At 44.4% G+C, this 25,922-nt stretch overlaps 1 protein-coding gene across 3 annotated transcripts in view; it reads left to right on the forward strand.

The window, feature by feature from the left end:
• The first annotated feature begins 14,794 nt into the window (after positions 1 to 14,794).
• The window catches only part of Astn2 (astrotactin 2), a 979,028-nt gene continuing 967,900 nt past the window's right edge, over positions 14,795 to 25,922 (forward strand). For 2 of the 3 annotated variants that reach the window (XM_048459341.3, XM_085686116.2), the window contains exon 1: positions 14,795 to 15,399. In XM_048459341.3, the coding sequence (XP_048315298.3) occupies positions 14,934 to 15,399 (466 nt within the window). In that variant the 5' untranslated portion in view covers positions 14,795 to 14,933. The remainder of the gene's footprint in view (positions 15,400 to 25,922) is intronic. The other variant, XM_085686117.2, reaches the window with a different exon arrangement.

Raw genomic sequence — 25,922 nt, forward strand, 5'->3', positions numbered from 1 at the left:
CAAAGACTCTTCAACTCTAGAAACATTGCTTTTCTTTTAACCATCTTTTATAGTTTGAGTCTAAAGGCCACCCATAAATTCACATTTACATTTTAACTAAAAGTTTTTTCTTAGTAATCCTAGTTAAGACAACTGTACTCATTAAGTAACATGTCTTACTCTGCTTCCTTGCAACTTTTGATTATGGTTTTGGGTTTTATAAAGTGATCATCCTTTTGGCAGAAAGATTACACAAGATTAAATCCTAGGTGTCTCCTCAAACAAAGAGTTTCCCTTCTTAATTTTAAGTTCCTTGTGTATAAAATAGCAGTGCAGAGTTCTATTTTAGCATTACTGAAAGGGCTAACTAAGATGGGACTTCTCCAGCATTTTACACACTACCTACCATGTTAGGACCCAGTAAATGTCACTGTCATTACTGTTGTTACTCACATACTAAACGGTGTCCACTGCACACACCTCTTCGTCTTTAAGATGCACAGCGATTAGAAAACAGATCCCTGGGTTATTTGTCTTCTCCTCCAAAAAGTGTCTTTCTTTACAACCACTTTCCTCATTGGGGTCTGTTTGAACTTTGCAGAAGTACTTATTAAAACTTGGCAACATGCCCCAATCTATTTTTTAGAGCGGAAAGGTGCTATGATAAAGCCACGTGGTTTTTGCAGAGTATCATGTGAGCCCTGTGAAAGGTGTCTTTTCTAAAAGTTCCTTTGTCTGAGCTTCTTCAAAACACACACAAATAAACAAGCATTTCATTTAACAGTTAAGCACATGCCACATGCCCGAAGTTTTACTGCCCAGCTACTGCTGTCCAGGGCAAGGGAAGCTGGATGTGTGTGTGGGCTCTTTAGATGCTTTTTGTGTCCTAGGAATCTCAGCCTTCTGGCTCTGGCTCCTGCTGTTATTCCTGTTCAAATGAAAGGCATTAGCCACAGGCTACTGTATCTCTGGAGTGGGTGATGGGAGATGCAGGAGAGTGTGACCCAAATGCTTAGTCATTTGGAAAACCTTCCAGAAAAGAACATAAGGTGATTTTTATCTGAGTTCAGACAGAGTCCCTGATGGACGTTGAGGTCATTGTCACATCTAGATGTCACAGATCTAGGGTTTTTTTTCTTCTTTCTTTCTTTCTTTCCATTTTTTTTTTTAATTTGCAGCTGATGATAAATTTAGACTCAGGAAGCTGATAGCCTCTTTGTAATTGTAGAAAGGGACAGAGGTAGCATCAGCAATCAGACAATGACCAGCCAATGCTTCTTCCTGTGGCTTGTGATGTCACCCTCGGGCAGCGTCTACTAACTCATTTTCTTCAAATGGATGCAAATGCTTCCCTGGGATTTGCTCTTACCCTGAGATAATGGGAATCAGCAGTGAGAAAGGGATTCTTGTGCTCTTTTCTGTCCATTATCACTTCTCTGATTACTTTGGTGTCCTCGCATATGATTCAAGGATAATCAGCATTTGCACATTGACTGCATTATGAATCCTTGCTTCTGACACTCAGATCACCAAGACATACCAGGAGCCAAGTCTAGTGTGCTGTCACTGAATACCCTACTAGTAATGCAGTCCTTGACGTAAAATTACTATTCAGTAAATTCTCACTGGACTAGTAATTGCCTTCTCGCCTGCATCTTGATTTGTTCTCTAGGGCTCTTTCATCATTTCCACTAGAAAAGTGGCTTGAAAGTTCACAATTAAAATAGGGTGAATCAGAATGTAGCTTCAAGAAATTCAGCGAGATTAGATGGGAGTTATGACTCTGGATCAGGCGTAAGGATGCTGTGCAATAAAATTATCTCCCAAACTCCTGACTGAATAACAATCAAATGTTTTTCAGTCATATATCTGCAGAAAGCCTGGGCTAATCTGTGTTTAACACTGAGTTTGTTAGGCTTGGGGCTCCAGCTTTAGGTTAGGGCCAGGTATGTTCTCACGCATATCACCTTACATGAACCAGCAGGCTAGTCACAGCATACACGACTCATGCATTTCCCATCATGTCCAGCGCATGTCACATAGTTAGGCCCACCGTGAGTAAGCATGGAAGAGTAAGAACAAGAAGGAAGTAAAAACTTGCTAGGTAAAATGAGCATAGATAAAATATAAATCATCACAGTCTTATTTACAAATAGCATGTATGACAGAAAATACTAAATGTGATAAGACATATTAAATCCAAAACAGAATATATAAAATATAAGAACAAGAAGTGATCCTGAAGGATTTCTGCCTATCCCTGCTGCACACTCCTCAGAGAAAGTAAACTACACAGAGCTAAAAGAGAACATAGGGTGCTTAAAGAACAGTAAAAGCACTTACTGAATTATATTTATTTGTGAGTGTGTGCGTGTAATTGTTTGTGTGCATGTGTGCAGTATAGGGCATGTGTGGAGACTGTGGGAGTCAGTTTTCTCCTTCTACATAGGATTCCTAAGATTGAAGTCAGGTTGTAAGACTTGGCAGCAAGCTCCTTTATCCACTGAGCCATCTATCTAGTCTAATGGCCTCTAACCAGAAAATTCGTGAGAGAATAGACAAGAAAGGGTCACATAAGATCCAAAGAAACAAAATTAATTAAGGAACAATAGCTGGGAATTAAATTTAACAAAAAAAAAGAAAAAAAAAACAGAGTGCTTTGGCAGGGTAGGTGCTGGGCAATATATTAGTTCCTAAGAATCTCCATAGTTGTCACGGAAAATGAAGTACCAGTAGGCTAAGGTGATAAATATCAGACATTATACTTTTTTCAAGTATTATTTTTTCTCAGTGAATCTTTGTGGGCATCTCAAACCCCAGACTTAATGCCACAGCAGCAGTATATCTCCTCCTTCTGCTGCTCCCTCCCTCTTTTCTGTCTCCTCACCTTGAGGGAGAGGTTCTCCTGCCTTGCAAGGGGAAGGCACCTCTGCAGCTACAAGGAGAGGTCACCTCTCAAACTGTAAAGGGAGGGCACCCCTGCAGCTGCTGACTAGTTGCTTAGTTAGAAGTACTTGTTACTGAGGGTCCAAGAAATACTCTTACAAGCCCTGGCCCACATTATGTTTAAAATGACATTAACATTTGGAGTCGCAGCGCAGCTCAGTGGTAAAGTGTTTTGCCAAGTATATATAGGGTTCTGAGTTCAAGCTACTACGGAAGTGAACAAGCTTCTAGCTTATGCAGGAATGTAAAAATATATGACTTACGGGCTTGCCCCAGTCAGGAGGCTCACAGTCTCCTGTAACTCCAGCTCCAAGGGATCTGACACCTTCTTTTGTCTCTTATAAGTATCTATGTGGGTGGCATACACACACATGTACACACACACATGCATACAAATAAAAATCTTAACTAGTATGGGGTTTGAACTAGATACTTTTTATATTGCAAATTAGATACAATGGATAACAAATATGTGTGTTTATTCATTGATTTAGCAAATACTTATTGTGTCAGGAGAATCCTAAGAGTTAAGTACACGGCAGTGAATGAGGCTATCTTTCTTTTAAAGCTTGCTTACATTTGGACATTGGAAATCTATCTGCAAATCTATGAATCAGCTCTGATGTGTAAAGTCTGATCTTTGAAATGATGGAGAATGAATGAAACTTTTGATATAAACAGTTCTAAGAGTGCCCTCTTAGGACACCTCTGGAAGGTTGGGGAGAAAGTGAGCACTGCTCTGTTCTGGCACAATAGGCTGAGGCCTGGGGCTCAGTATGTGCTTAGCTTGTTTCCCAGTCAGGACGCTGGAGGATGAGTGTAAACCTTATGGGGCTCATGTGAAGACAGAATAAGATATTGTTTGCCAAATGCTTAGCAGAATACTGCCACACCCAGCGACTCGTTTTTGAAGTAGAGACAACGGAAATATTGTCATTAATACAGTGTGATCCATGCCCTACACCAAGTATGAGTGCTTAAATCAAAACCAAGGGTTCTCGCCGTAGCCAAGGACACCAGAGAGGCCTCTCAGGGGAATGATGAAAATCAAAGCAGATGGAAGGGAGATGATGAACACATATTAATCAGTACATTTGTTTACTTCTTCATTCATTTGTTTATTGAGAATTTCATCCATGAATATAATATAAATTAATATAAAGTATCCTTGTCTTTTCCACTTTTCTCATATTGTCACCACCATGTTTCCCTTCCAACTTCATGTACTCTCTTTTAAACCCCCTGAGTCCATTAAGTTCTGTCATTATGTGCATGGATGTAAACCCAGCCACAGGAACATGGAACCATGCAAGGTTATAGGGGCCACATATGATGAACCCCCCCCCCCCCAGTAGCCATCATTTTCAGTGACTTCTCAGTTTAGAAATAAAACTCACTAATCCACTCCTCTCCCTGGGCTGGAATTCTGTTTGGTCTTTCTCAGCAGGTCTTGCACGTGCCGTCACAGCCACTGTGAGTTCTTGTGTGCCTTGTCCCGGTCAGGATCAGAAAGCCCTATTTCCCGGAGGTTATTTCTAATTCTGACTCTTACAATCTTTCCACTTCCTCTTCTACAGTGGAGCCTTGAGGAGGGTGATCTGTAGTTTGACCAGTTGCGAAAGTCGATGGAGCTGGAAATGAGCGTTCTGAATGAAGTGAGAACCAATGCTGTCTCTCATATGTAGATCCTACCTTTAAGTCTTTACATACGTGTTTTTCAATTGAAGTACACACTTCTTATGGTTACTTAATTTTTCCTATTATTTCTGGAAATTATTTTTGCAAGAACTTTAAGGTCTTTGGTATGATTATTCCTGTTTACGTAGAACCATGTCTCCAGTAAAACACTCTACCATGACATTAGGGCAGCATTAAAACTTCAAGACAAGCCACCAAGCCACCCTATAGCAAACACACAGCAAATTCCAATTCATTTACTATTATCCTGGCCAAGAAGTTGAAGTATGACAGTAACAACAAATACTTGCTGATCATAACTTTACTGATTTCTGATATCCCCTAAGCCCTATTTCAAGCATGTTCTCTCTAAGCTCATGTGTCTTTCCCAGAATCTACAAAGGGATTTTTATTCTCGAGCCAAATGAACAATGTTCAGAGATAGAAAAGAGTTCTCCTACGTTTAGATAGGAAGATTATCACAGTGAATGTCTGAACTTAGAGCGTAAGCCTTAGAGCAGAATCTAGGAGCTTATTTATGTGTCTATGGTCCCCTTGGCTCTAGGGTGAAAGAAGCTGGGTAAATGGAAATTGATGCTAATTATTGCTTTTTGTGGTTTTTGTTCATCTATTTCTGTTTGGTTTTGTATTTATCTTGATTTTATTAGCAGAGAAGAGTGAGCGAGGCAGCACACAAGGCCAGTCATTCTTTGATAAAGAGGCGAAGATGAAAGGCCTTCAGACACATTGATGATCTTCATGAAAATTGTTCTAAGTAGCATCCCTAGAATACAAAATTTGAATCAATAAGTAGTCGCTTCAACAAGGAAGATATAAATCAGTACATCCTACTGGTCAGAGCCAACAGGGTAGAAGCACTTTTGAGTGGAGATAACACACTACATTCTCTGTAAGCTAGCTGGGGGGGTCCCATGGTGGAGGAAGACTTTAATGAGCACGGCTATGTTCTGCAAAGGGTAATACCTGGGTAGCTGAGATAGGGTCTATTTTAGCTCTATATGCTCTGTATGTGTGTTGGTTTTTTTTTTTTTGTGTGTGTATGTTGCATGAATATGTATGTGTGTTTGTGTTATATAAACATATGGAGGCATACCTATTGTGCCCATGCACGAAGGCCAGAGAAAGATGTAGGGTGTCCTGCTCTTTTAAACTTTACCATATTGCCTTGAGACAGGATCTGTCGCTGAGTCTAAACCTTCCTGTAGATGCCAGATTGGTCCGGGGAACATCTTGCCTCTTCCTTTCCAACACTGGGGTTACAAATAGACATTTCCATTCATGACTTTTTATGCAGATTCTGAGGGTCAAACTCAGTGCTTCATATTTGCATTTAAGTTCTTTACCAACAGAGCTATCTCTCCACCTTTTCAACTGATCTTAACTTACGCAAAACCATTGTCTCCAAAAGACAAGGAGCATTTTAAAAACATATACCAGACTATGCCATCTTCTCTCTTAAAATCACCATGACATTTCCCTTAAATTAGAATTAAATTCAGATTCCTCATCAAGACCTACAGAGCCTGAATAACGAAGGCACACTCATTTTTGAGTATTATTTTAGTCTCTACTTGTCATCCTTCTTAATTCTTTGCCCATACTAGCATTAAAAGCACTGCCCCAAGCTCTCTCAGGGACCCTGCCCCTTCTTCCCGCTCTCTTAAGTCCTCCTTATCCTTCATGTCTTCTCACTGTCGCTTTCTGACAAGTTATTTCTGCACTTACGCTGTTTCATAGAATCATGTTCATGTTTAGCACAACACACTTAGAAACATTCACTCATGTGTTTTCTTTGTGATTGATTTCTCTTGTTGGGGTTGGAGCCCGACATAGATTGTGGGCCTATGTCTCTCTCTCTCTCTCTCTCTCTCTCTCTCTCTCTCTCTCTCTCTCTCTCTCTCCCCGCCCCCCTCACTATAGCCCAGGCTGGAACTCGTATCATTCCTTTCCCTTCAGTCATCCAACATATATGTATTTTTTTTTTATTATTGCATTTGCTCTTGATTCCAAGAGCTTAAATGAGGACATGGAACACTTCAGACCCTCCCTGGGAATTCTGTTCACAGTGTCCCTCACGCATAGAAATGGTGTTTTGTGACACACAGGAGAGGAAGAGAGGCAGGCAAGGAAGAAGAGAAGAGAGTAGCATTTAACTTGTCTTTCTTTTTTCTCTGTAGACTAGAGCCTATGTCTAAAAACAAAAATGTGCCCCAGATCTAGGAAGGGTGACTTCCCATAATTTCTCTTGAATTTCACCATAAGCCTCTTAGAAGAGGATGGAGTAAAGCTCAGATTCAGGGGACACAGAGAACATGCAGAATCCCAGACTTGCTGAGTCTGCAGATTCTCACACAATAGTCATCAAATAGGGCTTGCTAAGTGGGTCAGCAGCAGCAGTGGCCTCTGCCTCCCTGAGAGGCATGCAGGCATGGTCCTGAGAGCCAAGCCCATGTAAAGGTCCTTGAGGTAGCAGGGAATAAAAGGGGAAGGGTGTCTAGATTTGGAGGTCAGGGCAATGAGATCCCTGCTCTAATAGACTGTAAAGAGACCTAAAACATCAGCCCACCTTAGAGTTTCACTTCAGACCACCAGCCAATTAACACTCACTATCAAAAACGAGAATCATTTCGTTCTTTAGATGATGAAAAGATGTCTGCAGAGACATTATACTTGTGTAAGATATCAAGGCTACCAAGTGGGATGGATGGAGTTTAAATCCTGATTTGCTGGTGGTGACAACTGTTAGACATTACATTAAAATTGAAAACAACATACATACACAACACCACTGAGTCCTCAACCCTAAATAAGTCAAACATACAGCACTTTGTAGAAAATAGTTAGAGAACAGGAGTGGGGTTTTATGAAACACTGCCTTCTGGATATATGCCATGGCCATAGCAATCATGACCACCTAGCAGCTGTGAGGAACTGCAGCAGACATGCACAAAAATTCACATGAAAATAGGAGTGGCACCAGCGGGAAAGAAGGGGTCCGCAGTACTATGGAGGTAATGGAGAGGGCAATGATCACAGTATATTATAGACACATCTGAATCTGACAAAACGTGAAACAACAACACTGAAATGTACAGGATTTCAGATGCTGTCTTCTCTTTCTCTCCTATATTCAGGTTCAGAGGTTTACTAAATGGTACAGTAGAAACGCAAATCCAGTGTGTTTTTATGCAAGAAATTGTGTTTCTAACCTGTAGGCATGCATTCATTTATCTATTCAACAATCTTCATTGATAGCCTCAGATGTATCAGGCAGCTGGTGGCAAGAATTATAGGGTTATCACATTTATAGAAATGATAATTTAGCAGAGAGGACAAATATTAAATAACTGTGAAGGACTCCTGACCATCTCTGCTATATAACTCTCTTAACTCTTGCACTCAACTTTCTCTACACACCCCCAAGTTGGAAAGGTTTTAATTCATTTAAATCGCCCAGTATCTTTCAAAGCCAGCATTCTCTGTGTTCTCAAATGCTTCACATGCAAAGCAAGGTTTTTTAAATCCCAATTTACAGTCTTTCAAGAATTCTATGAGAAAAAAAATATGGAGCCTGCCTAACACAGAGCAGGCACCCATTCGGTGTTGTGGAAACAATGACCAGATGCTGATGTTGTTTTCCGTTCAAAATATAACAATAAAAATCATGTGCTGCAGGAAGGAAAATGGCCCAGTGAAGAAAACACAGCAGAGAATAAAGCTTAAAGCTCACACTTTTCATCAGCAACATGCATTTGAATGCACCAGGTTAGCACTTCGGTTTGAATAAATACAAAGAAGATACTGCAGTCCTCTCCACCACCCCCAAATCAAACAGGATCTCAGGAAAGAAAAGACTCCAGAAAGGAGGAGTCTGTGGGACTCAGGAGAAGAACTGTGAAAATGCACCCGGATTAAGATTTGTAAAAAGAGGTCCATGCAAGCATCGCCCACTAATGTGTGTTAATGATGAAAGATTCCAGGAGTAACAGAGGAGGAACGTGGATAGGTCAAATGATTAAAGAGGCAAAGAGGTGCAGAGGTTTGGGTACAAGCAAATGAATGATGGCGATGAATTAAAGATGAGTGGGCTAGAAACGGGAAATGGGAAAGAATGAATGAGGACAGAGAGACTCACTCTCAAGCAGTACTGTGAGGATTTTGACTGCAAGAAAGATGTGAAAGAATTGCTGTAAATCACAGAACAAGAAGGGGGTGATTTAAAGGAGCCCAGGCAGGGAAAGAAGGAGGTAGTGAGAGGCAGGAGGTGGAGGAAAAAATAAAGATAATAAATTTGAGAATTGCTAAGGGAAAGAGTAAGAGAAGTACTGAGCTGAAGCAGAAATCAGTCAAACAGTGGTAAGTGGAAATGAAGAATGACAGCAGTGATTAAAACAGCCTTTCATTTTTCACGAAAGAGAAGCTGGAGACAATGGCAAAAGTTTGCTCTGCATGAGACCTAGCAGAGATGGTCTGAAAATGGAAATGAGAAATGGAGAGAGAAAAGTAACGTGGCAGAGGTCACGGGAGTTCCAGATAAACAACTACATGCAAGGGGAAAGAAGCCAACGCTATTAGGAATGACTGACTATGTGCCGGACGGTACGGGTGCTTCCATCTGCACCTACTGCCTCATTCCTCCTCCTCATTCCCTTGTCCTATAGGTAAAGAAGGAAGCCTGGACAGAGTTATGAATCTTGACCAAGAATTTTGCCAGCTAGTGAGTAGCAGAGAAAAACAATTTGAACGCCCAACACCAGGGGAGACCTCTGTCGGGGCCAAGGAAATAGATAGCAGCAGCAGATATATTTATAGTGATCGATTTTTGATCCAGCAACAATAAAAGGAAAAGTTCCAAGATTGACAGTAATGTTGCCATTGATCCTAAACCGACTGATGGGGCTGGGCTCAGCACAGGCCTGAAGCCCAGGCATTGGCAGAACTGAGGCTATGTGGCTGAAGGGAAGGAGAGGGAACAGGCTATGTTCACTGATGAATGGAGACAACGTGCTGGGGAGAGCAAAGCAGGATTAAAAGGAGGAAGTGAGTTACCCAGCAGGCAGTGATGGAAACCAGGGGAAACAAGCGATGGAGATTCTGAGCACAAAGGGGGCTGATGGAAGACTGAGCTCAGACAGAGCAGAGATAGAACCTGAGATAGTAGTCCTTTTTTCTGAACGGGGGTTTGTTTGTGGCCCACTGATCATCGTGAGGCTTAAGGAAGAAGGGATATTTTTAAAAATTACTTAAATCATAGAAAACAGGGAGGGAGAGAGAGAGAGAGAGAGAGAGAGAGAGAGAGAGAGAGAACGAGAGAACGAGAGAGAGCTGGAAGGAGGTAGTGGGGATGGGCAGATAGACAGAGAGATGTTTATTATAGAATTTTTAAAAACAATGCTCTATTCTATTCTCTGTAGATGTATAGTTAATTGCTATTTTGAAGACTGTCTCACAGTAAAATTCAATAAATCTCCCATAATTTCTGGCATGATACTTTGTGTGTTTACTCTCTGGTGATTACTGCACTGACTTGGATGTAGCCATAGTGGCAACTAACACAGCTCTGATATACTTGCGTGTGTTAGTCTTTATGTTTAAGGATGGATGAATGGATGGATGTGGGTGGGTACTTGTGTACATGTGTTTAGGTATCAGAGAACATACTTAGGGATTCATTCTTCAGATGCCATTCTCTTCCTGGTCACTCACGCACACCTTTTTTTTTTTTTTTTTTTTTCCAGATACTGACTTGTAGTTTACCCAGCAGACTAGACCAATTGGTTGCTAAGTCCCATGGATCCCTTTGTGTTTGCCTTCCCAGCACTGGTATTACTAGAACATGCCACCATGATATTTTTTCCTACAGTCTTCCTGAAAAGTGAACACAGGTCCTCATACTTGCAAGGCAGCAGTTTACTGACTGATCTTCCCCCTCCAAACCCCACAACTTTGTATATTAAAGTTCATAGTGGGAAAAAAATGTACAGAAATAACACTAGGGGATTGACTATCACTAAAATATTGAATAAGTTTGATTAAATATAACTGTGCTAAACCATAAAAGGATGTAGAAGTGGAAAGCAGAGTGAATAACAGGCTGTTGGAGAGGTCAAATTAAAGAACATATTTTATTAATTGGCAACTAGGGAGTGAGGTTGGCTAGGTGAAGGAAAAGGACTTCTACGTAGGCAGAGACGAGTCTATAAAGATGCTGGGTCCAGGAGCTTGAAATACTTAGATAACAGAAATGAGATTTATATATGGGGGCCAAATGGTTGTGATGAAGTCTCCTCGACAGGAGACTGGAGGAGAACAGCAGGTAAGATGTGTACGAAGATTGGACTTCCTTGTATCATTAATGAGAGCTTCATAGGCGTGAGACGGTTTCCCATGGATGGTCTCATTTAATTCCTATAATGACCCTGAGAAATGGGGGGTACCTTGCCCATCTCACAAATGAGAAATCAAAAGGTGCCTTTAGATGGCCTGAACCAGTAGGTAAACAGCAAGACTTGTGTATAATAAGCAAGGATTCTCTTCCCAGCCCCTGGCTTGCAACCACGCTAGGTAGTGTAAACAGAGAAACTGGAATAGATTTTGATAAATGATAAAAGGGGAGGTGGGGAGAAAATCCTTAAAAATTTACTATATAGGCAAAAGTGAAATATAAAAGATGAAATAACAGAAAATATTTTGGAGGAAAGATGGAAAGAATTAAAAGCAAATGAAATTTTGGATTTGCAGAGTCAGAGATGTAGGTCTAGAGGGCCTTAGACAAGAAAAAATTAAACCATTGATGAAATAAAGCTAATCAAACCAATAATAAAGTGAATCGGGGTAGAAGGGAAAGGATCAGTGACCACCAAACTCCAGGACAGGGGTTTACAGATGGAGCGGCTGCCTGCAAGGTGTGGGAGGTACAATCTAAAGCAGGGAGAAAGAAAATTGAGGAGTCTGTTTTCTGCCTCTTGGAAAGTGAGATTAACATAAAGTTTCCCATCTTTCTTAAGTCTTAGCTGTCATATCTGTGAGTAAATTGTAGATGTTTCTGGGGTCATGTGTCTAAATAATAATTAAAATTTATTGAGCACCCACCATGTATAAGACAGAGATTATCATTATATTAGATATACCTTTATGGTAGTTTCTGGAGTCAGAGGTCATGTGCTCTGAAACCCTAATTCTTTTCCTGTAGTCACTCCGTGTTTGCCACTAACTGTGCTCTGTGTTCTGTGCTCTGTGGCTGACTTTTATGCATTCTCTTCTTCCTTTCTCTCTTTCTCTTCCTCCTCACTGGACTTCCTACCCTTCCCATCATAATCTTTGCCCTCGCTGCCTTCTGTTTCTGCATCCCTATGTTCTCGGACAGATGTCTGAGTTTCAAGCAACAGAAACTAATTCTGAATAATTTAAGTAAAAAGACAATCCAAAATTCTGTGAGATTAGATCACACAGAATCACCAAACGAGTTCATGTTCTGGTATAAGGATGCCTGATGTGCAGAGCACAGATAAAAATCACAACCTAGAACCAGCTTGGTCTTTGTAACAGCAAGCACACTATGAATCAGATGGAGGGACCTACCAAGGATTTTCAATGGTTTATACCAAGACACTGGGCTCTGTATAGTGAAACTCCTTCTACAAACAATGAACCAAAGTTGACACTTTGGCCCTTGATGGATTTTGTGTGTTGTCACATTTTCTCTCAGAATCTGGAGTAGCTCAGTCTGATTGGTAAAGTCTGTATCACGCATCCAAGCCTTAACTTCCGGGGAGGTTAATAAAGTATCTAGAAATGTTTAGATTCTTCTTGCTCTGTACCTCTGACAGCGAAACACTTTCTGATGCAGGCAAAAGATCCATTTAGAGAGAAAACAATTGCAATTGGAGCTTTAACCTGCAATGCCTACCAGACATTGCCAGCTTTTGTGGCTTCGCTCCAGGGCCTCCCACCACCTCTGAGAAGTTTTCTCTGATTTTCTCCAGTTGCGATCACAAGACACCTCTCAGAGTCTGCCTTCTGGCCTGTCTGCCTGTGGTACCTGAGATGCTTTTGCACAGGTATCCTCCCTGAACCTTCCACATCCATCATTTTTTAGGTCTCTAAAGACAGTAGTTCTGTTTATCCATCACTGAGTGCCCACAAAGTGCTTGGTAGGGTATGTCGGTGAATGAATGAATGGAAGTGTTCGTCTCATTTGACAGGCCTTTGTATCAGAGGTTCAGAAAGGACTTGCACAGACTCTGCCTTACATAAGGGAGCCCTTTTTTTCCTAGTGTGCACTTCTATAAATGGACTATGTCAGCATATTTGAAGAAAGGGGCATAGAGAAACAGAAGGCCCCGTGGCAGAGGATAGTGGTGGATTGTAAGGGCACAAAGGGGAGACTGAGGGAGGCAGGGCGACATGTCTGTGGAAGTAAGTGGACTGAAACGGGCATCAGAGAGGCAGGGACCATTTCGAATCAGGGGACTAAAGGCTGGAGGCCACTCTCCACTCCTTGGCTTCACAGTGGAGGAATCCTTATAAACCTCAAAGCAGAAACAGACTCAACTCCCAAGGTCACTAAGGACAGTCCAATTTCACAGAAACAGCCTAGGTTGAGAAGCTGAGAGTTTGAAACCAGGTTCTTAGCCAAGCTACCTTGGAAAGTTTCTTTACTTCTCTGCCTTCCTGATCTCAGTTTTCTTACACAGAAATTGGAAATAAAGACAGCCATCTCACTAGATTATGGTTACGTATGAAGCTTACATATGCACATGTCTACACCTAGAGGAGACCACAGACCTCTATTTCCCCTGGGCTTTCAGTTGTCTGCCTTTATCCAAAGCTTAGAAACAGATTTTAAAAATCGTGAAGAGAGAAGGAAAGAGCAATCCACGTGAAACTAAGAGGGAAGAGGCAGAAAGGGAAAAGTTAGGAACAAACCGGCCAATGCTAAGACTGTAGTAAGGTACAGGTGGCCGAGCCAGACAGAGGAGGGAAATGGCTCATAAATTATAGGGAGGAAGCATTTATGAGATTAAAGTCAACGCAGGGAAGAAGGAAATGGGTGCAGAGATGAAAGAGAACAGAAGGAAGCAGAAAGATGAAGTAACGCCTAAATAGTCAAAGCAGAGTTCAGGCTCAGCTCCTGAACGGGCGATGGCTCCCTTTGGGGGCTGGTCTGAAGCACCTAGGTTAGAAACAGGGGTCAGCCCAAGGCCACAGGGCACAATATTTAAAGACCCAGATTTACAATTAAGCTCGGATCTCCAGGAAACTGTGAGTGTGTGTGTGTGTGTGTGTGTGTGTGTGTGTACCATTAGCAAACTTGGTGAGTGAACAGTCCTTTCCTGTAAAAACTGGGAAAGGACCCAGAAGCTTAGGGAGCCAGGATAGGTCTCTACCTAGCACCCTTTTCAGGAATTTCTCACTGAGAGAAGAAGCAGCCAAGCAGAGCTGCTCCAGGCTTAGAGCAGGGATCCGAAGTAAAAGTGCCTGAGTGGGCTGCCTGGCATGGAGGCAGCTCGGTATCAGAGCTGCCTAGCTGAAGTCCGCCGGTGGGGAGGGTAAAGGGAATGAAGTTCAAAGCTTAGGTGTTCACTAGCATGTAATGCAACAACCCAGACCTGGACGGAGGGGTCAGGTGGTGTCCTACTAGTGAGATCGCAGACAAGAGGCTGTGAAGGGGGTCCTGACGCCCACCAGAACTCATTTCACATGCTGCAACTGGGTAGAAGATTGAAGAGACTTGTTCTTGAGATTGGTGTGGGGGAGAGAAAGTTTTCTTGGCTATCCTGAGGTTATCCTCAACCTCCAGGAGGGCAGGGTCTTGGTCAAGGCTAGGTTAAGATGTCCCCCTAGGTGCAGCCTGGGGTTGGAGCCAAGGAAAGGGTGAAGCTAGGACAGCTAAGTTGACCTAGGAGGGATTGGAGGCGACACAAGAGGGCCCTTAAGTGTTAAGAATTTTAGAGAAAGGTGTTGAAGCTGAAGAACCTTGTGCAGGAGCCATAGGGGGGGATCCTGGGAAAGGGGAGGGAGCTACTGGGGCATGCACGAGGCCGGGCGGAGCCTCCAAAACGCTCAGGGTCCGCCAGGGGAGCAGGTGAAGGGGGGGCTGGCGGCAGGGCGCGGGGAGGCGGCGCGGGGGGGCGGTCCAGGACCGATCGGGAGGCGGAGCCCAGAGCTGGGGGCTGCTGGCTAGTGGCTCTCTAGGCTCCTTAGCTCGGGCGTCCTGGTTCGCTTCAGTGTCCGTCGTCTCCACCGCTGCTTCTTCTTCCTTCTTCGCCACCGTCGCCACCGCCCGCAGCACCGCAGCCCCTCCCGCCATGGCCGCCGCCGGAGCCCGGCGGAGCCCGGGCCCCGGCTTGGGGCTTCGGGGACGGCCGAGTCTCGGCTTCAACCCGGGGCCGCCACCGCCACCGCCGCCGCCGCTGCTATTGCTGTTTCTGCTTCTACTGCCGCCGCCGCTGCTGCTGGCCGGCGCCACCGCCGCCGCCTCGCGGGAGCCCGACAGCCCATGCCGGCTCAAGACCGTCACGGTGTCCACGCTGCCCGCCCTGCGGGAAAGCGACATCGGCTGGAGCGGTGCCCGCGCCGGGGCCGCGGCCGGGACCGGAGCCGGGGCCGGAGCAGGAGCCGCCGCTTCCGCGGCCGCCGCGTCCCCGGGCTCCGCGGGTTCAACTGGCACAGCCGCGGAGTCTCGTCTCCTGCTCTTTGTGCGTAATGAGCTCCCCGGACGCATCGCGGTGCAAGATGACCTGGACAACACAGAGCTGCCCTTCTTCACCCTGGGTAAGGGTAGGTGCCGCTCACGCGGAGTCGCAAGAAACCCAGAACCCCTAAGTGACGCCAGACTGGTGGGGGCGCCCTGGGGATCCCCGCTCCAGGCTGCCCCATCTGGGTAGGCAAAGGGCAGCGAAGGGGTCCGGAGGGCGCACAGGTGGTTGGAAAGGATTGTGGGGCAGGAGGTCCTGGAGCGCGCGCTGGGAGCCCGGGGGCGTGCCAAGGATCCCGCAGTGGGGACCTGGCCCTCAGCTTCGCAATCCGTTTTGGAGCTCCGCCCCTTACATCCCGGACGCAGGATAACCCGAGTCGCTCGGTGTGCTCTGATCAGGACCTGAGCAAGAAAGACCCTTGTCCTGACGCCAGTTAATGGTCAAGCCGAGCACTACCCCTCTGGACAGCTCCACTTTTCTCTGGTCTCGGAGTTGTGGATTTTGCCTTTCCCGTTTTTCTCAGAATCATTGCAGAGTAGCTACGTGAATAAGGAAAGACCCAGTCCGGGAAAGCTCTGCTTCCATATGGGCTTGGTGACCTTGGCTAAGTCGCTTCCCCTATGAGCTTCGGTTTTCCCTTCTGTGAATTGGGGCCAGAATCGATTGAGTAATGTTTGAGGACTGGGTGTCTGAGCCCAAGCTCTCCACTTTTACGTACTCCCTCCATCCCCGCTATCCTTATCACCTTCCCCCTTCTCCATTCCTCCTAGTCGAGAGCGGACTTGTCCTTGCTGTTCACTTACTGGGCTAATAATAATAAAATCAACAAAAAGGACAGGAGAGGAAACTGATGGGGGTAGGGGGCTCAAATAGAAAAGTTAATCAGAAAGTTCGCCAGCAGCTTGCCGCCTGCTGATTCCCGGCGCGAATCCCAGAGGAGTCGGCCCTTCCGTGGAGCTGTGGGAAGCGCGGCTGATTTCCCACCCGGGTAATTGATAGCTTAATTATCTCAGAGAGCATTTACAAAAATGTTGTTCCCCTTAGCTCTCCCGCGCTCGCTCTCCGCTTGCTCTCTCCTCCCCTCTTGGGGGCGCGGGGCGGGATTGGTTGTCGGAGTCAGGCCAACAACAGTGAGGGAGAGGCGCCAAAGGCTCGCGTGGAGAAGCTTCTCCAAGATCCTCGTTTTCTGGGGATCTAGATCTAGATCCGTGAAGCGGCGAGCTTTAGTAGTTGGCATTCTTAGGAGCCAGTCTGGAACCTCCGAGGTTAACTCTTGGCTTTCCGGAAAAGACCTACAGTGTAATGGACTAGACTTCACTCCCCTGGGACCCCTGATGTTTTTAAATCTGTTTTGCAATACCCTCGCTCCTTTCCCTTTCATTTTGGCTCATTGGCAATTGAGCCAGCAACGAGGCTGATCACCGGGGTTGGGGTCCCTGTGCCTTTCTGACTAGCTGTTACTCGAGTAACAGCTTTTTGTGGAGATTTCTGGAGGGCGGCAAGCAGGAGAATCCCTAGCGGGTTCCCAGGGACTTCCTATGGCAGTGCCTCTGGAGTGTGGCATGTGACACAGAAACACACACAGTCTCTCTCTCTCTCTCTCTCTCTCTCTCTCTCTCCCCTCTCTCTCTTTCTCTCCCTCCTTCCTTCCCTGCCTCTCTTGCATCATAAGCTAAGCATTCGCAGACACACGCATACAAACTCGCAGTAGCCTTTTCCATGTGCACCCAGGGGCTGTTCACATCCAAGGAAGGTGGTGCATAATGATCTAAGTGGAGTTCTTGAAGGTACCAAGCTTGGGGTGTAGGTCTCTTCTCTCCAAATATACAAAAACTGTCCTCACCACTCTCAGTCATGCCCCTGCCCCTCCATCTTGACATACCTCTCCTCCAGATAACATGAGATGCCAGGATTGGCGGTCCTTCTGCATAGATGTTCAAGTGAAGGAGACAAAATGCTGGCCCCTGAGTAGTGCCTGAGTTGGCATTCAGAACTTCAGAGCATTCCAGTTCATCAAAGACGTGAGAATTAAGTCCAGCTACTTATACAGTTGCCTCAGAATTCCTGGAGCTAGCAGTTCTTGCCATTTTTAACTTTGGCTTTCAAGAGGATGGGCACCTCAGTAAGAGTCAAACAGAGCCCTGAGCTGGAAGTCTTGTATGCCTTAGAATAAGCTTAAGAGTCCCTGGTACACTTAATTTGGAGCCCTTTACTGATAAACAGGCCGGAGATCGGTGACTGGGGACCTTCTGTCCCTGGAATAGTTAGACATTTGCCTCTTTGGCTGCACTAAGCTTTTTGAGTCCACACTGTAAATTGGGTTCCCACCACCACCCCCGCCCCACCCCAGAGTCCTGCATTGGCAGCTCAAGAGCTCCCGACAGGGATTTGGCTAGCGAGGTACTCAGCAGATGGCAGGGTATAGCAGGAGCTGTGTAGGGAGACGTGGGCTTTTTATTTGTGTTGGTCTTCGAATGTTTGCGTGTAAACATGAAGTGCACAATGAGCTCTAAGAGGGCCAGGCTGCCTGGCAGTGAGGGTTCCTGACAGCCCCAGGAGGGGGTGGGCTATTATTTAAGGCCTATTCTTTCCCAATGTCCTAAGGCAGCTCCATTGCACTTCTGGACCTTTATTCGTGTTCTCTGGTATTTACTTCTGGCCAGTAAAACTATATTTTCACCATGACTTTGTTCTCTTAGGGAGGAGCCATAGCTGTGTGTACAAAATCGGGGCTCAAATCCTGCCACTAGTGGGGAGTGTGGAGCCACCACTAGGGTATAATGGTGTTTGGCAAAGCCCTCCCTGCCATGACTTGAGTCCTGGACTCAGGGTTGTTGCTTGCATTAAATGTTGCAAAAGTACAAACATTTCGTTGGGGCCCTTAAGTAGGCCATCTTCTATCCCTATTCTTCAAAGCCATCTTCCCTCATTCCACTCTGTCTTTTATTGGAGGCATTGGTAATTTCTGAGATTTTCCATTTGGATCCATTCCTTTTTGTACCTCTCCCTTTCCCATGAATCAAGGCTCCTTTCTGCAAATTGAATGTGGAGGATCCCCAGGTTCTCCTGCTTGGGGCTCTTATTTTGAATCTGATTATGTCAATGGCATTGATAAAGTAAATTTTTCCTAAAAGTGATCAACGAATAGCAAGTAGTTATTGAATCTTTAATGTCATGCTGAGAGTTTTACTATTGCCATGTATTATTAATTCATACAAAATATTATGGAGAGTGAACTACTGTTATTCCCAGTTGATAGATGAGGAAACGTTCTGAGAGATTCCGGTACAAAGTCACACTGTGGGAAAGTGGTGGAACTGTAAGCAGGATCCTAGTCTACTGGATCTTCTGTGTGGTTGTCAAGGTGGCATTCTGAAGGAAGGATGCTGTTGATACAGGACAGGTACTAGGTACAGAGACAATCTCTGCATCGACAAGAAGAGAAACTACCTCGCAGGAATCTCCACTATGCCAGAGAGCTGAGTAGGAGGGCTTGAAAGTGATCCGTGAGTTAAATAATCAAGTCCCAGGACTCGGGACTGTCAAGGACATGCTGTTTAGTAGCTCATGACTGTGGAGATGATGTGACATCAGGGAAGAAAGACATCTCTATATACTTAAAGACTAGACTTTTTGGGATACTTCTTAAAGCAGAAAAAAAAATAAACCTGAGCTACAGTTCACTGAAGATTGTAAAAGGAAATCTGAAGAGAACCCGAGTGTTGAATATACCAGGGGAACTTATCTAGTGCTAGGCTCTAATAATCTCTCACATGGCTCACTGTGACCTTGAACAGGTCATTTCCCCCTCCAGATATGCAGTTCTTTGTGCTGTAATATGAGTGGGTAGATGAGCCCTAAAATAATCCTGTGGTGTAAGGTTTCTGTGACCTACTCTGTCACTCCGCACTTCATTTGCCTTTGCTGGTAACATGGGGGTGTTGGTGGAGATACATTGAAAAAACTAGTTTTGAATAGTGAAGGGCTTCTGAGGTCAACGTGCATGCCGTAGGATCCTTGTCCGCCCCTTGGCAGCCCTGCAGTCTGCTCCTGGATTTAACTTCCATGCCCAGGCATAGGGAGGTATAATCCTTTTTGCTCTTCATGATTAGAGTCTGGCCAGATTGTTTACTACCTGCCCTGATTCAGCCAAAGGAGAAAAAAAAAGTGATAATACTGAGTCACCACCGTTGTCAACATTTGTGAATAATTTGCCTTACTATGTAAACCTGATAGGAGTCAATGTTATGAATAGACAGTAGGGGTGTGAGGAAAGAACAATCTTTGAGTATATCTTTAAAGCACCTCCATGAGTAAGTCTGGCTGAATCCTGATGGTCAGTCCCTGAAAAGATGCTCTTTTTAAGAAAGTGATCAACTTGGGTGGAGGAAAAACAAACACTATGAAATGCCCATGTGATCCATCCAATGGCCAGTCCAGTGAAGGTTTTTTTTTTTTCTTTCTTTTTGTAGCCTTCATAGAAATTGATACTCAAAGGTGGGGTAAGGGACTAGGCACCTAACTGAGGGTTTAATAAGAGAACACTCCACAGAGGGCTGAAGAGGTTTTCTTCAAATGTCATCAGTGCACAATGAGGAACCTTTTTTGTGTGGGGAGTCTTTTTAAAGAACATCCAAAAAGCAAAGGTAGAAAGAAGGGACAGGCCAAGGGAGCTGTCCAGCAGCTTGTGTGCTGACCCCAGGGTTATAGTGTAAACTCGCTGAGAGAGGGCAATGTTACTGTTCACCAAGAAACTAGCAGCTTTTGGTCAGATTTTTGAAAAGGAGACATAGTGCCTTAGAGACTGTGTCTCTGCACTGCTTTCTGGTTTGATTCTAAAGATCCATACCTTTCATTTGAAAGGAGGAATCATGCTTACAAGTATGCTATGTCACCCAGTGGTATTTCTGATGCCAGAATATTTGCTAACATCAGTTCCATCGCTCAGTTGTGAGAGATTCTGGAATGGAAAAAAGGGAGACTCTATCTCAAAATAATGCTATGTTTCAAGCAATGTTTATACTCCATCAGTCACCAGGTTAATTGTCATTAAATGGGTATATTTGGATAACAGTCAAATTTCAGTATCCGCCCTGTTGTGATGGGGATATTTGTAAACGGTGCTTTAGGCTACAGTGGGGCACACCTCTGTTAAAAAAACTCTTGGTCTGCATGCTTTTCTGCTTTCCAGTTCCTTCTGTCATTCCCCACCCTTCTTCTTTCCAGCTGAAATCTAATGAAACCTATTTAACACTCAAGGCAGAGAGAAATGCATTGCTTGCTCTCAGAGAGCACCATGGTGGAGAAAAGGGGGTGGAGTTGTCCCTGTCAGCCAGATTTGGTGTCTGAGGTGCTTTATGTGTGTATTGGAGGTGGTGTTGATGGTAATGAGACGGCAAACCTGTGGTAGCTTTGGCGGAACCCAGAGCTTGACTGTGGTCAAGCATATTGCACCTTAGGTTTTATCTGAGGTCAGCGGACATGAAAATGTGTTCTGAGAGAAGGAGGGTGGCTGGAAATTGACAGTGACCTTTTAGGTGATGTCCTAAAACTGATAGCATATTGTCTTTTCTGATTACAAACTGTCAGAAGCCATTGAACCCACTGTTTCCATATTATATAGCAACACAGGGTCTGGACAAAGAAAAAAGCCCAGCTCCAGTTAACACTTGAACCTAGGCCCCTTTTACATGAAGAACTAGCTTTGATGCATGTCAGTGCATGCAGTGTTGTTGAGCTTCATAAAGTATGCCAGTCTTTCTCCTTCCCTGCCAAATAAATAAATAAATAAAAATAAATACCCTTAAGCAGAAAAATCTCCTTAGGGAAATTGAATTTGTTTCCCGCCCAAGTATCCAGCTGGTTGGATTCAATCTCTCCAAAGAACCCTGTCAGATAATGTATTTTTGTCCTAGAGGAGGGGGACCCTTTTCACAGAGGGCAGACAGAAAAAGTCTGTTCTTCTCTAGAAAGAGGAATGGCTGTGTTAACCTCGGGGTGGAGCAGAATCAGAGGCAGGCTTGGTTTGCGGTGCTGACACTTTCTCTAGTTCTCTCACTGACCAGCTAGTGGCAACAGAAGATTAACTATAGCTGGTTTTCCCTTCCCTGCAGCAGAGCAAACAGCTTTCTTCCCGACTAGCAGTCAGACAGCAGTGCTTGGCAGGACTTGCTCTGTTTGCTACTACTTGCTGTCTGCTTTCAGTTGCTTTTTTCTACTGTCTGTGGGTATTTTTGGACAACAGCATCCAGAAAGAATTCTCTTTCGAATGGAAAAGGTGGGGATTATCCACAGAAACGTTAAGTGCAAGACTGATATAGTCTGCAGTTTCATTCCAGGCATGACAGAATATAGATTCAGCCAAGTCTGTAAGTTGAAATTTGAGAAAGGCATTGTATTCACAACCGTAAGGTTAAAACCTCATGAGGGAAGTACGTCCTCCGCTGTATTGCTACAGACACTGTTGGGCTCAGCAACACTTCTCTATGCTACTGAAATTTCAGTAGTCAACTCGTTTATTTTTCTGAGAAGTCTTTTTTCTAAGTCAGTTTATCCTGTCAACCAGATTTTATCAGAAAACAAGTATCATAATGGAAATGTTCACCTGGCATTCTCTTCTTGCTCTTAGACCAGGTTCAGGCTCCCGCATACCAGTGCAAGTCCCTTGATCACATTCTATCTGATTATCCTACAAGGACCTTTCCCCTTCAATTTCTAAGTGCTTCACCCTTATAAAATCCCCATTTTCCATCTAAGACTGAGTTTAAGTGCCAATTTACCACTGGAGTCTTTCTTGAACCCTTTGCTTCAGTATTGACCAGTCACCATCAGTATAAAGACCATCATGGTAGCTGTCAATCCTGGGAGAATTCCAAAGCACCTGTGACATACCTGACTACTCTGGTACCATGGGATATGTAAGAGAGTTAGTTACAAGGCGGAGTCTCTCTCATCTGCATGTGTGCATACATGTATGTACATATCTACCGTTCAAGGACAACAAAGTCAAATATGATAAGCAAATTCTGAAGTATATGAAAGATGACAAGTTCCATAAAAAGTAAACAAATAGAAGAAAAGAGAATTCAGAGTTCTGAGATGAGGGACTTAGCTTTAATATAAAATATTATAGAGTGAGGAGTTTATTGAAAATGTGAGAGTGGAATGAAGGCTTAGGAGAAATGAATTGTTATCCAAGAATATCTAAGAAGGAATATCCTAAGCAGAGAGTCGTCCCAGAAAGACCTGAATCAGGAGCAGACCCAGGTCATTTGAGGCACGGCAAAGGATGGTGAATGGAGTTGGAGTGGAATGGGCAAACTGGCAAAGAGAAACCAAGTTATGCATGACCATGCAGGAACCTGTCAGGATATCAGTGTTGGTTCCCTGGGCCATGGGATATGCATGATCTTAAACGAAAGAAAACCAAGCTCTGACTTGCATTTCAAAAGCATTACACTCTTGTCTGTGAGGAGAAGGGATGGGGAAAGAAGGACACCAGAACACTGCTCATGTGAGAAAGTATGATGACCTGGGGTAGAACAAGAGCATTGCTTATAGCAGTTTCCTTGCCTGCCTTGTGCTGCTTTGCTCTGCAGCCTCCAACCAGCCAGCAGACCACCCTCATTCCGTGCTACAGTGACTATTTTCTTGGCATGGCATAGTGTACAGAAGATCATGGTAGCCTCATGCTCACTGTATCTCATGCCCAAATCCATACTTGAAAAAACCAGAGAGGCGTTTCAATCACACTTTTCCCTTTAAGGATGAGTTTGAACAGCACCTCCTCTTATAAGGAACTTTTCTTAAGCTGAGACCCAAGAACCATTTCCACCATTGTTTCCAGTATCCTCCTCTGGGTTTTGTGTATGGTACGAAAGAGAAAGCATGATTAGAAGAAATAGTGCTGGATTTGCGGAGAGGTCTTACTTTAAGAGTTTGGAAATCGGGTAAAGCATTAGAACTGGGTATTATGGCAAATAGGAAGGAATTGGACATTTAAGAAGATAACATGTTCTGGAATTATGAAGTGTTAGAAGTAGAAAAGCAAGATGTCCTCAACAAGTCATTGGTGGGGCAGACATCACATTGTATATGTGCGGACTTGCTAATCGGCTGTGTAATCCTTCTGCTTTAAGAAGGACAACCACCAGGCAACCAGGAATGGGAGGAGAGAGAATTCACTATTGTCAAGTAACTATCATTATCCTCGAAATAGTGACCACATTCTGACAATGATTTTGCTCCGTGTAACACCTACTTCTACTGCCTTTTTATGTGTTCCACACAGCGTTCAATGGTAAATGGCATTTGCGTGTATCCCAAGCAATCATAAACCTTAGAAACATACTCAAAACTAAAATATGAAACTAAACTTGGTCGAAACCCAAACAAGTTCTCTCTGGTTCTTGGGTTCTGCATTCTCTCTCACTTTCATGCTGCACCCAATAAGAGAAACTGTCAAATTGGATCCCTTTGTCTACCCTATTTTACTTCTTGCCACTTCTCATTAGCAAGAAGTTTCAGCCATTTCTCATATAGCTACTCGGGTGTGCCTGTCTTAGCGCACAAGGGAGCCAAGCACCTTGTTTCTGTGCTGAATGTAGCTGACTCGGCATCTCTCCAGCCTACTCTCCCCTCCCCCACACACGCACACAGCTTAGTGCTTCTTTGCCATATACTGTGGATGCCCCTGCCACCCATAAATTTGCTTGGCAAGCAATTTACACTTCTTCGGTGTCTTCTAGGGTGCCTTCCTCCTGTTTTATCTTTTGTCTCCCCATCTTTCCATTTTCTCTCATGTTCCCTGCTCCTCCCTTCTCCCATCCCTTAGGAATTCCCCACCTTTATGCTATGTGTAGTCTTACAGAAGACTTAATGACTGTGTCCTTTTAGGAATTTGTAGAAGTTTAATGTTGACTTTCTAGTAATGGCGAGGGCATCTGGTATCTATGATATACAGTTTCTATCTGGCTGGGTGTACTCTGTTTAAGCTCTTGTACTTTTTAACACTATTATGCGATTTTTATAATTTTCTACTTTTAAAGTGGGATTTGCATTGTTCGGAAGCAATATTATGTATTAGAATTCTACAAACATTGATTAATATATGTTCTTCTAGAACACTGGAATTAGATAATATGCCTTTCAATTTTAGGAAAATAAATCTCTCATTGAATTAGCAGAGGTATGTCCATCTTCCAAGACCCCATAGGGACTCCAGTGCAAAATAAACACTAGGTAAGTTTCTCTGATGGAGAGTCAGTGAGCTGAAGTGAAGCGTGTACTGGCTTTCAGCATCCAAAACCGGATGCAGACTTTCCAGAGTACGTCTGCCTGAGCCAGGATTCCCACATGCCATCTCTAAGCTAGCCTCTGCCTGCTTATCCATAAGGCAAATGGAACACGACAGTCATGTGTGTGGTTTTCTCGGTTATTTTTCTTTGGTGAACACTCCATAAGCTACAAATTAATCAGGACCCAGCACTGTGCACAATTCTTACTTACAGTAAGCCTTGTGATCCTCGTGGAAACGCTGAATACCCATCATAGCCCAGCATGTTCTGTGACTCTTTGCCACCTGGGACCTTTGTTGTTTTGTTTTGATTTGATTTGGTGGTGGTGGGGTTTAGAGGTATGAATAAATAATGAATGTGGACTCCACTTCTCCCCTCCTCCTCTTTCTATATCTGGATTCACTGCCTATGCCTCTCCTCTCCCTCCCTGTTCCTCACTCAGTAAGGCACAAAAGCATGAAATGGCCATTGATCTCTGCCAACTATGGGGAAGTGGGGGCAGGAGGGAATTCTGGGGTTGTCTGAGGACAGTTTAGGCAGAGACGCACTGAGACACTGAGGCTAAGGCTGGTGAGTGTTGGCGTAGCAGGTGGGGGATATTTCTCTCCCTTCTGGTGGTGACTGGCTGACAGAGTCTTACTCTCAGGCACGCAGGGAAGTCACGAGTGGCTTTCCAAGCAGCCGAAAAGGAAAGGAACATTTCCATTAGCAGAATCAGCAGTAAAGAGATTTCCAGCCACAGTAATAGCTGCATTTGGGGGAATCATTTCAGTGGTGCTGTGGGCGGAGGAAGGAAGGATGTGGGATGGGAAGGAAAGGCACGGGAGATGGGTGCTTTGCTTGATGCCTGAGTGAGAGCCAGGTGCCAAAGGAGAGGTACCTGTTCACTATGACTGATCCTTTGACCAGCAGCCAGGAATTCCCGATGCCCACCATATGGACAGACCTCTATCTGAAGGGTCACGATGACAGGATTTCTGCCTACTCTGTGTTGTCTTTGTTCCAATTACCTGAATTCCTCCCTACATGATTTTCACAGCAACAGCAGCCTGCTGAGCTCCTGAGATTTGTACATGATAAAGAGTTAGTTAACTCAGATTTTTCTGAACTTAGCATCTCATATGTGACACAGTCTAACCCAGGTTCTCGGCGCAGGAACTTCTGGGGCAAGTGGGTCAGGGCTTGGAAACCTGCATCTCCTCAAGGTGCTGACTCTGGCCTGTCCCTGGAGGATGTCTGAGATGCCCTGGCCCATGCATGACTTCAACAGCGCTGTCCTGCTCGGCGTCTTGCCCGAGGCCCT

The sequence above is a fragment of the Myodes glareolus genome, chromosome 3, assembly GCF_982192425.1.
Source record: "Myodes glareolus chromosome 3, mMyoGla1.1, whole genome shotgun sequence".
Classification (NCBI taxonomy): Eukaryota; Metazoa; Chordata; class Mammalia; order Rodentia; family Cricetidae; genus Myodes; species Myodes glareolus.